We start from the raw sequence: 17,313 nt of genomic DNA, 5'->3' as shown, positions 1-17,313 counted from the left end.
TATTCTCAAATGTACTTTTGACTTTTGCGACATTTCAGTTTTCAACAGAAGAGGCAGTGAGTCATACTTTGGTGGATTCATTCATTAAAAAAAACATTGCGTTGTAATCTTTTGTACATTTTCCATTTTAATTCACAGTTTCTGTGACATCTGAAGCACAGAGTTATGGTTCTAAATCAGCTGGTTCAATTGTGTGTGAATTTAACTTTTTTTAAAACATTGCTTCTTAAGCTGTTCTCTAAAAGCTTCATATTCACTGCATATAATGTTTTTTTGTGGTTTTATTAACTGTTTAACATGCATTAACTCAAAAATGAGAACAAAAACAAAATCGTATGTTGTTATAGTACAGAGTTGGGCCAATAGAGGCTGTGTTAAAGTGGTGGTTTCATTTTGCATCCAACTCAAGTCTTTGATTTCAAGTGTTACTGAATATCGTAAAAGGCTTCATCGTCTACTTCTTCTTATTAAGGACATGTGTGTAGAGCTCTAAACCCCAGCAACCCGGACAGTGTACAGAAAAACGTTATTCCAAACAATAATGCTGCAGTAAAGGCGTTCCAAAAAATGCTAAATGCTTTTTTCCAAAGGACTTATTCCAAACAAATAAAATGTAGTTTCAGACCTGCGGGGAGTACTGTCAGATCTAATAATCCATTGCAGTTGAACACAGTTGTGTACAGAACTTTTTGTGATTGCATGTTCATGTGAACTCTCAGCATCATTCAACCACAGATCTACGGTAACAACAATTGTAGATGTCTATCTAGTAAGTCATATATTAGCCCTCCATTATTATTTTTATAGTCTCTGCATCGGAAGGTTTACTGCACCACACGAGTGAAGCACTCACACGTTAAGTGGAACAGCTCTTGTCTGCAAACGAGCAGTTACAAGTGTTTGCATGCTTGGGTATTTCCAGGAAACCGCATCAGCCTATCAATGTGACTGTGGTTGAGGCTGTAGGCGACGAAGTGCCTACGCATTCATACCCCTTCAGTCCCACACTTACTAAATGTCACCTCGACCCTACCATATATAACTTTTAACAATTCCCTAACCCCTCGCTAAAAAAACTCCCCCCCTCCCACCTCCTGAGAGAACTGTCTGTGGGTGGGGGTTCCTATTTATTTTTTAAAACATGACCCCTGAACATAAGCGTGGAAAATACTGAAAAGTTACCAAAAAGCACCTAAGAAAAAGCTCATCATTTGAACTTTTTTTATGGAAATGTGTAAGAATGACAAAATAAATAAGAATAACGCAGGCGGGGGAAGAAAAAGAGCTAACCCAGTTTAGCATTGGGAAATGGTGCAACTCTGCTACATCTAAAGCAGATCTGTGATCAGTTATCTGATGACTCTTGCAGCACCCAACTCTGCTTCCTACACTGGATATGGATTTACTGCTGTTAGCGAGAAAGTACTTTTCAGAAGAAAACAGTATGGGATAATACAAAGCATAGTGTGCGACGTGCGACGTGTCACACACACACACACACACACACACACACACACACACACACACACACACACGCACACACACACACACACACGCACACACACACACACACACACACACACACACACACACACACACACACACACACACCAATAACCACAGAGACAGAGTTCAGATTTCTTAATAAAAATAATTCATTTCAGGACGACATATAAATAATTATTGAATCACACAATACAGATATCTTGATATGAATAAATACTTAACAAATAAAACCAGTCTTTTTTTCATACAATACCCTATTGTCGAAAGGTCACACAAAGAAACTTCCACACAGTTTGCATGTTTTGTTACACCTTCTGCTTTCAGGCTGATCGGGCTCTTCCCACTGTTGGAATGTCCCTCAGCGAGTCGGAGTACCATTCCTAAATGCCTCAGACAAGTCATGTGCAACTTATATGATCTTCTCCCAGTCGAACTCAGCCAGAGCCCCAAACCTTGGTAGGGGTCCTGATGAGCCGACCACCAATTGTCCTTTAATTGATTAAGGTTTGTCTAGAGGTGATTAAAGCACACAGAGATCTACGTGCAGGCCGTCAACAGGTGGGCTGGCCCGACAGCTTTAGATACAGTTGAATGAAAAGGCAGACCGAGAGCCTGTTTGTCTAAGCTTTCTAACTACAGCCACAGATGGACATCTTCCTACAGCAGTGGAGTTTCAGCAGAAGTACAAGGGGAATAACTGTTCAAGTTAAAATCACATTCGAGTTTGGTTGATACATTTTTATACGCTTGAGGTTATCTCTGTAGATAAACAGTTCTTGGTATTCTGATAAAAATAGATATTCATGAGAGAGCTCGATCTAGTGTAGTCACATGAAGTTAAAGATGTCTATCTGCGGCACTAGTTAGTTTCGAGTGGTGCAGGCTGGCCGTTTTTAAGGAGGTAACAACAACTGTTTGGCGATTGATGGCACATGTATTTTTTTTGGCCGAAAAGAAACCAAATATATCAAAATACATTAAAAAATCCCCAAACAAATGTAAAAAAAACAAAACAGGAATGTCAGTTTTGCGTATTCCAGACGCACACATTCGTGCGTTGAGTGTGTGCGTGTGTGTGTGTGTGTATGAGATGAGGCATCGGGTTGGAAGGTCCTACAATACGGACCAAGATACATATTCACAAAAGCATTTTATAGGTGGGAGCACTGATGCAGCCTCGCCGATCAGGCTCCTCTGGTCCATAACATTTTAAATCACTACTTAAAGGCAAAACTTATCGAGGATCAGCCCCAATACTGTGCTGTTGTAGCAGCAGAACAAAACACATTCAGATAAACAAGATTAGCCGAAGCAGGCGATGGGATTGCTCTCTGAAGTTATGAAATTGTCGCCTTGGCACATCCAGTGACGGTGGAGCAGAGGAATGCATTTCTTTATGGGTTTGTTTACCTACACACCACCTCAGGCTGGGGTGGAGTGCATACAATCTCACAGAGCTGTGTTTGCATGTATGTGATGGAAAGGTGGATAATCATCCTAACTTCGCCCATCATTGTCTTCTCAGTTAAAGTCGGCAATCCCCTTGTGACAGGACTGCTACTACATTGGTGTGCGCATGTGTAGGTGTGTGTCTATGCATTTCTAGGTGCTTCAGTGGTCAGTAAACAAGAAAACAACGTCCAAGGCAACAGATCTGTTTTGGAGGATAAGAGAGGAAATAAGAGGAAGGAGTAGAAAAAGAATGAGTCCTGTCTCTGCTGTGTTTCTCTGCCATCTGTCCGCTGACACCGCCAGCATGTTGGCTACAATGGAGAGGCTTGTATTTCTGTACATGTAGCACCAAAACTAGCAGGGGCCTGCCCTGTCTGTCTCGCACTGTTTAGACACATGGTCTGTTCTCACTTTCCATACCAGGCAAGTCAAAACTTTACAATACTAAGGTTAATTTGCCTTAAAATACACTGACGAATGGAAGAAAATTAATCATTGATAACTTTTTGATTGATTGCAGGAGCCTTGCTTGGCAAATCTTTGTCTTTTTTGGGAGGACGTACATGTTTTTTGGAAAGCTAAAAAATGGTGCATTTAGTTTTAAGCGCTTTAATTGTGTTGGTTTGACCCACTTTACATCAATTCTGCTTACTACAGATTTGTTGCTTTGATCCCAAACTAATTGCATCCCTCTTTCTACAGATCAAATGCTAGACAGACAGGCAGATACACAGATGGGTGAAGACAGACGGGGGGTATAAATCCTTGGCTGTGGTCTAGAAAGCAATGTCAGATGCTTCTCGTTATGTCAACATACAATCATTTTGTCCGGCACGCTTCACCACGTACCTCTAAATACATATTGTACACAAGAGTTAAGTCAGTTGCTCTGACATGTAGCCAAACCTCTCACCGTGTAAGTGCACAGCGCACGTTAGATGATAATAATTGCACAAAGAGGTATTCTGGAGGCCATGTCTACTGCGAACACACACACACACTCAACCCCCCCCCCACGTACACACACTCTTTCTTCACATTCTACATGGGGGGTTTGATTTTCAGGCCATAAGGTTACTAGTAGGTCACTAGCTAGTTAGTTAGTTGGTTAGTTAGTATCAGAGGTGCATTGACTGGCATGAGGCAGCGGCTCTAGCGATGTGTCACCATCGTTGTGGTTGTGAACGTGTTCAGCTCCGGTAAATCTGTTTGAAGTGGTCACACTCGTTGCAGTAGCCCTGTTTCTCTTGGTTGGCGTAGTGGTCGCAGCCCTGCGTCCGGCACCGCTGCTTGGACTTTTCTTTAGGCGCCTGCGCCCTCCTGCCCGCCTCTCGGCCCTGACCTCGGGTGTGGCACTCCGGGCAGAGGTCTGTGCAACCCGGGGACACATTACTGCAGCCACTGCGCCGGCACTGAGTCTGAGTCTGAGTCTGGGTTTGGGTTTGGGTTTGGGTTTGAGTCGGGTTCTGGGTCTGAGATTGCTGCGAAGATCTGGGTTTGACTGCTCGGTCGCGCTGGAGAATGAGAAGGTGAACAAAGAGAAAGAGGAGAAAGGTTCAATTAGCAACTGTGGAGCAGCAGGATATTACAAGAGTTGGACCCATCTTTATCTTCTTCGTTTATATAGACACATGTTTTTTTCTAGCAGTTTGACCATCTACAGTATGTTGTATAATCTTTTTAATTTACACATGACATCTATTGCACATCTGTCCGTCCTGGGAGGGGGATTTTTTTCCCCATCTACCGTGGGATTTATTTGGGAGTTTTAACTTGTCCGATGTGAGGCTCTAAGGATAGAGGGTTTCGTATTCGTATTTCATATTCTGCATACACAGTAAAGCCCTGTGACACAATTGTAAAATGTGCGATATTGGGCTATATAAATCAACTTTGACTGATTGATTTAAAGTTTACAAAATAAAAAAGATAAGACATAATAGACAAACATCAAATGGACAAAATTAAGAAGAGGAGAAGGAGAGAGAAAGGTTTGGCAGTCACCCACCAGCACCAGAGGAGGGGAGTGTGGTGTGCGATGTGCAACTTGGTTGAGCCGTGTGCTTTGCTCTTTGACGTAGCACTTGTCACAGTAGCCCTCCAGCATCGCCTTGCCCACTGCCCCACAGCCGGGCCCGCGGCACCGCGACGCGTTCTGGAAGCCCGCCTCCACACCGTGGCGGTTCTGCACCGGGGCGGGGGGAGGGGTCAGGTCTGGAACAGATAGTGGCCAACATAAGCAATGTCCCAAAGGATTTTTACAGATAATTCCTACAATGTAGTAATGGTTTAACATTAAGGCCTTGATAGGAATTGTTTTTTGTCTGAAACTCTGTAACATGATACGTTTTCCAGGTTAGTTTTAAGGACTTACGGTGGTTGGTCTGATAGTCTACGTAGCAGATAGTGCAGAAACCCAGCTTCTCTTGAGTCCCAAAGAACTGGCATCCAGATCTTTTACAAGGCCTGGCCAGGGGGGCTTGCCAGGCTGAGGCGTGCCCCCCTGGGGCGAGGGTGGGGCCCGGTCGCTCAGTGTCCCTGGCCTGGGTCCAAGCTGAAGACGAGGCCTCAGTCCTGGGGTTGTTCTGCTGCGGCTCCCCCATCTCTGGAGGCTGCTGTCTCTGCATGCAGGGTGGACACAGGCCATTGAATATCCTGAACGCCTCCTGTCTGCACATGCTGCAGCGCTCTGTCTCTGTCTCTCGGCCCCCCCACTGGGTCCAGCCGGAGCTCGGGGTCGGGTGGGGGACTGTGGGCCCCCCGTTGGTGCCTGGGAGAACTGGAGCAGCCGTTCCAGCTCCAGGGGGTCCGTGATTCTGCCTGGAGTTGAAGCAGCGCTCGCAGAGTCCATCGTGCTCCACGCTGAGGGTGAAGAGGCAGCCGGGGGTCTTGCACTTCATGGCGTGAGTTTCGCTGTACAGGCTGAGGCTGGGGGCGGTGGGGGGGGCTGAGCGGGGGCTGGAAACCACTACCACCCCTCTCCCAGACGTGGAGGATGGGGGGCTGCTGCTTCGGGCTCCTCTCGAGCTCACCTCGGCCTCTGAACACCCGATCACCACCACCCCACCTTGCCCCCCCGATCCCTTGGAATGCACCACCCCTTCGATCCTCATGCCTCCGCCCGTTGTGGCCTGTCGCTTCTCAAAGCACTCGTGGCAGTGAGGTTGCGTGTCCACAGAGACGTAGAAGGTGCATCGTGGCGTGGCACATCGGATCTCGATGAGGGAGAGCTGAGAGACGGAGAAGGGGGGGGGGCGCTGAGGCTGGGCGGCCCACGCCTGCTCCTTGTCCTCCTGCCAGCGCTGGTACTCGTGGTTGACGAGCTGCAGGTAGTCCTCCATCAGGTTCATGTCCTCCGGGAGGTTTCCCTCATCCAGCCTTTCAACAGAAACATAAAGCGGGTTTTTAAATGCACTTTTGGGGATTTTGCTATATAGTTTTCTTATGCTGCTTTGATAACTGGACCATTTTACAATAAAAAAATAATAATTTGTCCATCTGCTAACCCTAACCCTGACCCTAACCCTAACCTGTATTTAATATGCTATTTTTTCTATCTATATGTTGCCCTTTATAGTGTATATTTCACAGACAGTTTACAGATATATATTTTCCACTTTCATTATGTATACATTTGACTCTAAAGTTGTGTTTTTATTTTCTGTTTTGAGGCTGCATTTAACCTTTGAGGCCCTAACTGGAATAGCCATATTTCACTCTCTTTCTCTTTCATTTTGAGTTAAAGAACTGTAAGTACCGTGCAGCGTTGATGATCCGTGTAGCATCGTGGCCTAAGCCGATGACGGGGATCTCTATCAGGAGCAGGTACTCTTTGAGGAGCCTCTCTTTTTGTTGCTGCTCTTTCTCCATCAGGAAGTGAACCGTCAGCTCCTCAAAGCCCCCTCGGCCCGGGTTGATTAGCGGTACCGCTCGGATTTCTGGGAAATTCACACCAGCATGTTATTCACCAACTACCTCATATCATGCCTCTTTCTCGTGTCAGCTCTTAACACCTAATACATGTTTAAAGTAGCCCTCCCAACCCAGGTAACAAATACAAGTAGCACACTTTTAGGTTCGTGTACTTAGTATAGTATAAAATATCTACTTGATGCGACTAAATACATCTCATCGGCTACAATTTGCGATCTAATTATATTTTGCAGTTTTAGTACAAAGTCTACAGAAGAATAGGTATGATATATTTTATAATATATTAAGGTCCTGGCAGTATATACATTCATTCAAAATACCCTAACCTTGCAGCTGCAACATTAAAGAAATGAACACATTAATGCATCACTAATTATAATCTATCCAGTTATAAGATTTAATTTTAAAATGAGACACCCTGCATATTCATTACTTTTATTTTGTTATCTTTGTTTTGATGCAAATACTATTTAACTTGACCTAACTGAGATGTTGGATACTTTTACTAGGCCTATATTAAATTGTATTTTTACTGAATGAATGGGGTTTAAATACTTTAAAATGTTACAAAATCACATTTATTAAACAAAATTAAATTGATAAATACTTATTAAATATATTAAATATGTATTAGTTTATCGGTGTTTCATACCTGGACCGCTGTCTTTGATGGTGATGAGGGGGGCAAAGTGCTGGGAGTCGTAGCCGAGCACTATTGGGTATTTGTAGCACTCTGCGGGGGGCCAGTGTAGCGGAAGATAAATCCCCCCCACATTCAGAGGAGAGATGGAGGAACCAGATTTCATACTTCTAACCACCTGGTCTGTAAAAAGAAAACAGTGATTTTAGGGATAGTACTTATTTCAAAAGAGAATCAGCCAAAGAAAGTTAACTCTGACTTTTGTACGCATTTTATACATTCACATTGTTGCATGTTTCTCAGTGATTTTGATGAATTATGTCAGTAAACCTTGTCAATTATTAACAGTGCTTATTCTTAAAGGTTGTATTAAAATGCATGGCAATAGTAACAAAGACAATACAAAGCAAAATAGATGGGAGGGGGATACGGTGAAATCAACTGTCATCAAAATCTGGAAGCATGGGGAAACTTTTACTGAAAGACTCGTTTGAAAAAAAAACATTTCATGGCTGACAGGTTGCAATAAAGATACTTTAAGGTGATGAAACAAAGTGAGTACCTGCGATGACGATGATGGGTCTGCGGAGGATGTTGGAGAGGACAAAGATGTGAATGTCCTCCAGAGAGTCAAACTGGAGGCCATTGCTACTGGAGATCGGAGACGCCATTTTAACAATCTTCTCCCATTCGTCCTCCCAGTTCTGTGACAGCAAACACACAAGGAGACAGGATATTAAACTTGTGCACACAAACTCATTCATGTGTAGGAAAATAAGGAGATGCATGCTCATATTCTTTATACAACAACTGCAAAAACAAATAACATATTATGCATGTTCTGTCTAGATATACAGTATATATTGCAGGTGGCATGCAAGGAGGCAAAGACAGATAAGGAGTGCAAATGTTCTAGTCTCACAACCAAATTAGGTATAGCAATGATCTTAATGCAAAGTAGAGGAAACTACTTTTGCCAGCTAATCTCCATACCATGGTGGTGTATCGGAGTCCGGTCTGGGTGAACTCCTGGGACTGGAGCAGCTCTGCCTGGAACCGTGCTCTAAAGACGCCAGTGTCTGTTTCTTTCAAAACACCATGGAGGGCTTTCCGAAGCACCAGGTCTGTGTCCTGAACGCCGAGCATGTACTGAGAGGTCGCGTGAAGCAAACAGTTCCCGTCTCCTGTTCGCACACACAGAGGAAAGCAGGAGAAACATACTTTATTAGAACTGAGGGCGGAGGATTTTGTACACAAGCTTTTTGCAGGGCACTCGTACGTGCAAATGTGGCGTGTACAGAGTATTATCAACAGACAATTACAGTGTGCACACACACGCACACACAGGCGTAACAAAAGTCTGGGGATTTCCAGGCCGTCGGGTCAGTTGTTGCACTATCTGGTGCCTAGACTATTATATGAAGCTCACATGTCTTAAAGTATGCACACACTGCAGACAAAGCTGAACAGAGAAAAATGGGCCATAATTGACCTGAAATACATGTCTGAAAATCTCCAAATATTTGTCTTCTCGGTTCACCTAAAAGAAAACGGCTTGCGCTGTATTCTGCTAACCGTCAGGAAAGATTCAACATTTCTCAATCTCACTTTATATATGTGTGTGTGTGTGTGTGTGTGTGTGTGTGTGTGTGTGTGTGTGTGTGTGTGTGTGTGTGTGTGTGTGTGTGTGTGTGTGTGTGTGTGTGTGTGTGTGTGTGTGTGTGTGTGTGTGTGTGTGTGTGAGCGCTACTTAAAACCCTGGAATTGTATTTAGTCTCCTATGGCAGCGCTGGGTCTTTTTCACATTGTGAAACAGGAGAGCCTGTGTTGTGTAGCTCTGAAAAACCCTGTTGCCACACTAAACACAGGAATTTCCCTGCGCTAACTTCTGCCTGGGTGTGTGTGTTCCCCTCCTATGATCCCGACTCATCAATGCTACTCAGCTGGTCCTGGACTTTCCACAGGGGAGTGGCTTGGACAGGGAGGAATGCTATCTTTGAAACTACTGCTATCAACACCTGATGAAGGCTGTGATTAACGAGCGCCTCGATAACATGTCTCTCACATGCACAAACGCATACAAATGAACCTTAACGTGTATCTGTCTATCTTTATGATCCGCTCAGTAATGTTTACCTGGCAGTATTGCATGCACACCTGAAGCACACACACCATGAAAAAGCTGACTTATGAACAGGTTATCTCTCAATCCATCACAATGCAACATTTTTACTAAACCTGTGTCACGAATACTGTGTTTACATTTCTCAAAATATTGTTATCTGTGGTGCGAGATGACTGTTATGCAAGATAAAGTTGTTTCCATTCCAACCAAGGAACATCCCCGTGCACTGTATCTACTATACTGAGAAAAGAACATCCACATCTATTTCTCGATGTTGTTGCATTTCTGTAACAGAAAAAGAAAATGCACAGCTCTCTGGTGAGGAAACAGCACCATCCTCAAAATAAAATGTCACTTAGGTGTACAAGAATATGCACACAAAGGCTTTAACGTGCACAAAACACACAGACGTTTGACCCTGAATTGAGCTGAAAGATGAAAGACGGTCCCATCAGTCTAAATATAGACACTTCCTCTGTGACAAGGTGGGTCACTTCCTGAAAACACACCATTGCAGGAACAGAGTTAATCCTCATCTGTTTGCCATACAGGTGACACTAACCACAGGTTAGCAATGCTGTGCTTTCCACTGTGTCACACATCATCAACTATCTCACTCTTTGCTGTTTAGTGAGACTGATCCAACTAAACGGGTTCTGGCCAGGACTACTTTTGCTACATATTACATAAAGAAGATAAATCTGTACTTATAAGGCAGAGCACAGTGGAAGTGTGTGTGTCCTCTATGACGTTATGTAGTCAGTATATTGTAGCTGAACAAATCCTGTCTGTTGCAGACACATGACAGACATGGGATGCTGTTTGGGAAAAACCCTGCCGGATGCTTCCTCGACGTTCACGATGCAATACATTTCAATCACTTATTTCTTCACTGCGCTAAAGAGTTATAAAACAGGAAAACGGATATGACCATGTTATTTTTAACGGCCAGGACATTTGCGTTTTATGAGGCTGTTTTGCTTTCATTATGGTCACTTATATTCTCAATCCGTGGAATGGATTTGGAAGATTGAATCTAGTTTTAATGTTTGTAAATTTGCGTAGATGATGTCCTGGGAAAAGATTGTTGGCTAACGGGGGAAATGTATCTCCCAGACGACATGATCTTATAACAGTGTTATGACGCTGAGAAGCTTGATTAATATGACCTGCTCTGACTGAATTTTCTCTGCTCTCTGTCTCTCTTCTGAGCTTCAGTGACTCAGCAGCAGTCAGTCCTGTGTGTGTGTGTGTGTGTGTGTGTGTGTGTGTGTGTGTGTGTGTGTGTGTGTGTGTGTGTGTGTGTGTGTGTGTGTGTGTGTGTGTCCACACACTATGCTTTGTATTATCCCATACTGTTTTCTTCTGAAAAGTACTTTCTCGCTAACAGCAGTAAATCCATATCCAGTGTAGGAAGCAGAGTTGGGTGCTGCAAGAGTCATCAGATAACTGATCACAGATCTGCTTTAGATGTAGCAGAGTTGCACCATTTCCCAATGCTAAACTGGGTTAGCTCTTTTTCTTCCCCCGCCTGCGTTATTCTTATTTATTTTGTCATTCTTACACATTTCCATAAAAAAAGTTCAAATGATGAGCTTTTTCTTAGGTGCTTTTTGGTAACTTTTCAGTATTTTCCACGCTTATGTTCAGGGGTCATGTTTTAAAAAATAAATAGGAACCCCCACCCACAGACAGTTCTCTCAGGAGGTGGGAGGGGGGGAGTGTGTGTGTGTGTGTGTGTGTGTATGTATGTGTATGTGTATGTGTATGTGTGTGTGTGTGTGTGTGTGTGTGTGTGTGTGTGTGTGTGTGTGTGTGTGTGTGTGTGTGTGTGTGTGTGTGTGTGTGTGTGTGTGTGTGTGTGTGTGTGTGTGTGTGTGTGTGTGTGTACCCATCCTCTGCTCAAAGTCACGCCTGGGTCCTTCAGAGTTAGACGCTCTGACTCTTATTCGGTCTCATCTTTATGACATCATCTCACAAGCCAGGAATTTCCGTCCAGGTTACCGGCAGCAGAAGTAAAAAGTCAGGGGTCATTCTGAAGAGGAACCATGTGTTGCTTTACAGGAACTCTTTTAGTCATAAATAACTTCATAATCAACAGGGACCCTCACAAAAAAACAAGCGAGAAACCAGACACTCCAGAAAGTTCCTCATCCATCCAGTAACTGTAGGAATATCTGAGCTAAGATGAATTTCTCAATGCTAGGTGATATTTGCACCCCATTTCCTCTGGAAACACTAAAGACCAACTTGTAACCCAGCTTGATTTCCACTTCCTCCTTCTGTTGTGAATGCAATAGCTGTTGTTTCCCTTCAAAAAAATGTTTTTCCTCTCATCTAAAAATAGAATCTAATGTAAACACCAGATGTGTTAAAGGTAACTAAATTTAGATATAGAAATGGTGACATGAATTTGATTTAACAAGGCCAGGTAAGCTGTGACACAACTGACAGTCAGAAAGACAGCAACACAACCTAGATCAGTCAGGCAGAAGGAGAACTTGATAAAAGTATTCAAAATGTTTTAAAACCCACTGGCATGTATACACCTTACAAACACAACTACACAGAAAAAGAGTGGACATACTCGTAAGGTTATACATGACAACTGTGGAAATAGTGGGGTCTGAAACATCATCGACAGTAAATAACAGTCCTGCGAGTGACGCCAGAGAATTTCCCAGCACAGAGTTCAGAAGTACTCAGGCCGGGTCTGAGTGTTTACCGACCCTGGGATGTTCCCGTGTTACGACATCCACGTAATAGAAAACATGACTTACAGTAGCGATGGGCTAAATTCAGAAAGCACAGTAAAAACCAAGGGGGCTGCTAAATGAGTGTGTGTGAAACCTGTGTACCTCCATTGTTGTCATTTACAGTAACCCTGCTTGTGAGTAATGACATCCCAGAATTTACAAGTCAAATACGCCTCTGTTATAGAAAATGAAACAAAAGCAAAACACATCCGCCGACCTCAGCAATGATTTTAAAGTCAGAACTAAACATGGAGAAGCAGCAGTTATTATGCTCCAAATATCTGGAACAAACTACCAGAAATATGCAGGTCCGCTGCAACTCTTACTGTTTTTAAATCCAGGCTGAAGACTCTTTGTTTTGCGCTGCTTTTAATATTCATATCTCACACTGCACTGTAACTTGTGTTCATGTATTTTATACCTGTGTTATTCTATATTATCTTGTTTTATGTTTATGTTATTCTCTTTGCTTCTTAATGACTGTTTTTAAATGTGTTTCCGCTGCACTATTTCTTAATGCTGTTCATTTTTGTGAAGCACTTTGAATTGCCTTGTTTTAAAAGGTGCTATATAAATAACCTTGCCTTGCCTTGAGACAAAAAAGGACAAAAGTTTGGCATCAGCACTGTGACTATTTAGCTAATTGTTCCTGTTGATGTACTTTGTATTGAATGTTGCAAGAACATCACGCTCCCACAGTATGCTCTCATAAAAAGTCAACAACTAAACCACAAAGTTTTAACTCCCAACTTGTGATAAAAAAAACTCATAAAAAAAGCTCCCATTATAGAAACCTGGTTTACTGGACGCTGTTTCTTACCGTTGGTACGTAAAGGCACCATCTTTTTCACCTCCCGACACCAGTTGAGCTTCTTCTCCTGCTCCAGAGAGGCCTGCATGGCCCGGTCCAAGATGGCGGCCTGCACCACCTCCATGAAGGCCTGCGGGAAGTGGTTCATGGCGATCATCTCCAGCGTGTAACGGTGCATGCCCCGCAGGTGGTGCATCAGGCCGCTGCTGGCAGCCGGCTTCACCACGTCGTTGGGCACTCGCTGACGGATCTTCACCGCCTTCAGCAAGTTGGAGACAAACAGGAATTTGGGGAGGAAGTTCTGACCCTGCGACATGGCGGATGAGTGGCCAGGTGGATGGATGGAGGGGAGGAAGAGGAACGAGGAGGAGGAAAGGAGAGGAGGAGGAGGCACCAACCACCGCTGACCGAACAACGTGGAAACTGGAATGAGAGAAGAGGAGAGGATGGTGATTTACACAGTAGAAAATGTAGCACCATGTAGGACTGGTGGGATTTTTCTAGAGGAGATTCCCCTTCCTTATTAATTGCAACTTAAGGCACAACCTAATTTGCAGTTTGTTCGGGAAACCACCACAGGATCATCTTACTGTTAAATTCTGGTGGGCCAAATGGAATAAAGAGCACTTTGTAATGTTGTAAGCACTTGTTTGTTCTTTTAATTTTCCTTGTTCTCCCTTTTTGAGTATTTCTCAAACAGTGCGGCCCAGAGTCCCACTGAGTTCAAAGCCTTCAAACAATAAACTGGTGTTTTCCAGACTTTAACAAAAGGCCACCCAGGGCGTCACAGGCTGTGAGGAAGGTCACATTGACTGACTGCCCCGAGGCCTCCTCCCTCGCAACACCTTTCTCTAGAGGACAAAACTGCCAGCCTGCATCAAGACATTGTTAGAAAATGTTTAATATATGAATGTGCCATTATGATGCCAAAGTTTCCGATACTTTCTCAATCAAACAAAGTATGTAAAACTTTTAATACCTCACTGTTTAATGCAATAAACTGCTTCGTTTGTGAATAAAGTCAGTCTGAAGGATACATAAAGTACAGTATATGGCCAAAAACTTGATGCTTAGTTTCAGAACGTCATGCTGTATTTCGGTTTGTTCATAAATTGTATTAAAGTACAACCTGACAGTAGAAGTATTGTAAAAGAGTGTCTTATACAGTATGTACCTCTGTTGAGGTTTTAGAGCCATATTTCACCCAAAATGAACAGCATCTCAGCACATTCTCAGTTCACAGGAAGTAGAAAGTGATGGTCAGCAAGTAGGCCTCTGAGTTGTGTTGCTGACTTTTTAACTTCCTCATATATGAACATTTTAGAAGAAAAGTAGCTGCTGTTTAAGTTAAACACCTGAGGGCTTCTCTAGTGGCCTCAGTGCCTTAACTACCCAAAACAGCAGCAGCAGCAGGTGCAACAACAGACTAGGCCATGCTGAAGTAAAAGGCTAGTCAGTCACATGAAGAGACCAGACAACACACAGGTTGTCAGTGAGCGTTTTGCATGAGCCATTAATCCCTGTTTGGTGTGTTGGCACCGCTGGAAAGCTCAGACAGAGGTGGACGCTGCGGGTTAAGAAAGCCTGGCTACACAATAACACAATAACAGGAGACTTTGCGGACGTTAAAGGCTTACGTAATTCCAATGACAACTACCTCTGAAACAATGTAACCCTGAAACGAGTCTCACAGGGCGGGTATTAACACAGTGGGGAACCAACAACGCTACATGTTGGCTGTTTAAAATGCTCTGGAGGGTGACGTCTTTGTAAACAATGGCTGTCAAAGCACTGTCGTGAGCAGGCTTTTTCCTCCATGTCCCCCAGATACACGACCATACATAACTCAAGGCCCCAACGTGATGTAGCCACTAAGTCGTAACCCTCTTTGGTAGGAAATGTGGTTGCACAAGCAGGGAGGACGGGTGCCTTACCTGGGTAATATGTCGGGGGTAATAACAAAGCCCTCCCGGATGCTAGTCCTCTCTCTGAGCCACTTCACTCAGCCTCACCGCAGCGGTCCTCAGCGCCATTCAACCTTCTCTTCTAGTCGGTATCTCGGCTATTAAGGAGTAGCTCATGAAGCCTTTCAAAAGAGTACACACGTCCGCTAATGATAGCTTTTTTTTTTAAAGGAAAAAGCCCAAGTCAAGGGGATTTCCACACGGGGACTTTCCGTCCACCCATTTTCTCTCTCTCTCTCTCGCTCTCTCTCTCTCTGTTACACACACACTCACACACATTCACTGAAGTTACACCTCGCTGCCGCTTGAGGGGGCTCTGTCTGACTCAATACTGAAAAGCATTTCCCTCCCACTGTGCACAAAGGAGGGTCACTGAGGAGGAGACAGACATTGGCCTGCAAGGAGACCAGCCTCAGCAAATGAGTCAGGACAACGAAAGATAACATAATTGGGTGACCAGTGGGCTTAGGATAGCTGATTGAATGCCTGCAGGGGTGTATCTATGTGTCTTTTTATGAGTAGACTGCAGACATTGCAATGATGATGTAGTAGTACTGTTTTCACTGTTTGGAAATGATGTTAAAAATAAATCCTGATGTCTTGCTATAGGGCACTTCAGAAGCAGATGTGGGCTTTTTTTGCATGAATGATGCTATCAACTTTTCTGTTCCTCTTAATTTTAATAGTTTAGTAAGTAATCATTGAATTATGTTTTTGTTTTGTCATGCACATTGAAGTACTCATGTGACATAAATAACACACCAGACATTTTCAGTGGGAAAACAATAACCAGACAGGCAAAGTGAACTTTTCTTTAATTTTTACATTAGATACAACTGTGTCTCATGAGTCAAGCTTCAAACAACCATCCATGCCAAATAATGTCTCAGAAGTTGAAAGGGCATTATATTGAAAAAGAGTAGCCCTTAAAACATATAATTGGCAATAAAAAATGAAATGGAGGTTGTTTTCAATCTTGCTTAAATCGATTTTTAAAGAACACACGTAATGCACATGTTTCAAAGCTAGGGGCAATGCATATGAACTTAACTATGCACAAGTCTTCATTTAGATTTTTACATATCTAGTTTTGTACCAAACATCAACAGATAATCTCAATACTTAGAATATCAAAGAGCCTCTGTATTCCAACATCCAGTCTGTCAGTGGCTGTCAGAAAACTCTACATGTGTCAAATCAAAACTAGCTTTCTGCAGCTCTTTCTGGTGGTTAGCAGGTATTATTATCAGCCATCGGTGTGTTTCAAAGTTCACCAACTGTTTCACTGCGGTTTACCAAAGGCTGCAACAGAAAAGCTCTCTCATTTGGCATGCTGGTGCTGCACATGTTAGCATGATATATGAGGTTTTTAATTTCACAAGATTCAGCAAGAGTCAACATTTCCAATTTGAGAATCTGAAACCAGTGGGGTTTTTTTTTTTTTAAATACATGTTGCTTCATGAGTGACTTGAAATGTTCATTATCATACATTTAATCTTGATTTACGAATAGATTATTGATTTATTCACCTTATTGTTCCAGTGTTCAAAATGTAACTGTCAGATAGACCACAGTAATTTTGTAGCATCACAGCATTATTTAAAAAAGAAAAGTATAATCTAATCAGTAGATTTATCAGAAATCAAATTTCCAGATTAATGACTGTAACTACAACATTTCTCCCTCCCCCTTTTAACTTGGGGAATTCACTTGGAACATTCTTGAATTGAACAGATTGCATTTTCACTGTGGAGAAAAATCCAGATTTATGGTGCAAAATGACATTTAGTCTGATTTACCTGTTGGTTCCCACCTACTACTGCCTGCAGTGATTCACTCCTGCTTTCTATTTCCCTTCCTCTTACCTGTGGAATCCACAAAACCGTCCAGGGAACAGAAACTAAAAATCACCTGACAGCACTGTGGACATTGAGCCCATACTGTATGTACAAACTCAACAATTACAATGCCCTGATTACACAAAGGATCATGACTCAGAATTAAAAAAACATATTTAGACACTTAATCATTATCTGACTCTACCCTGAGATTATTTTTAATAATGGGAATAATCACTGGGTCACATGTTTACTGAGTCACAGGTTGGAATAATCAATACATGCTG

The 17,313-nt window shown here is 43.0% G+C and overlaps 1 protein-coding gene across 1 annotated transcript; it reads right to left on the bottom strand.

The window, feature by feature from the left end:
• Window positions 1-1,631: 1,631 nt before the first annotated feature.
• tnfaip3 (tumor necrosis factor, alpha-induced protein 3) lies at window positions 1,632-15,418 on the bottom strand. The gene is made up of 9 exons (XM_034152191.1): window positions 15,158-15,418; window positions 13,233-13,646; window positions 8,525-8,715; window positions 8,094-8,235; window positions 7,544-7,714; window positions 6,716-6,896; window positions 5,333-6,336; window positions 4,967-5,172; window positions 1,632-4,472 (listed from the first exon to the last, which is right to left on the bottom strand). Exons 2-9 carry the CDS (start codon window positions 13,537-13,539, stop codon window positions 4,149-4,151), a joined length of 2,526 nt encoding a protein of 841 aa, XP_034008082.1. The 5' UTR covers window positions 13,540-13,646; window positions 15,158-15,418; the 3' UTR covers window positions 1,632-4,148.
• Window positions 15,419-17,313: the final 1,895 nt, after the last annotated feature.

This window comes from Trematomus bernacchii, unplaced genomic scaffold (genome assembly GCF_902827165.1).
Source record: "Trematomus bernacchii unplaced genomic scaffold, fTreBer1.1, whole genome shotgun sequence".
In the NCBI taxonomy this organism is placed as follows: Eukaryota; Metazoa; Chordata; class Actinopteri; order Perciformes; family Nototheniidae; genus Trematomus; species Trematomus bernacchii.
The sequence above is the reverse complement of the archived record's forward strand: the minus strand, read 5'-3'. Positions and strand labels throughout refer to the sequence as shown.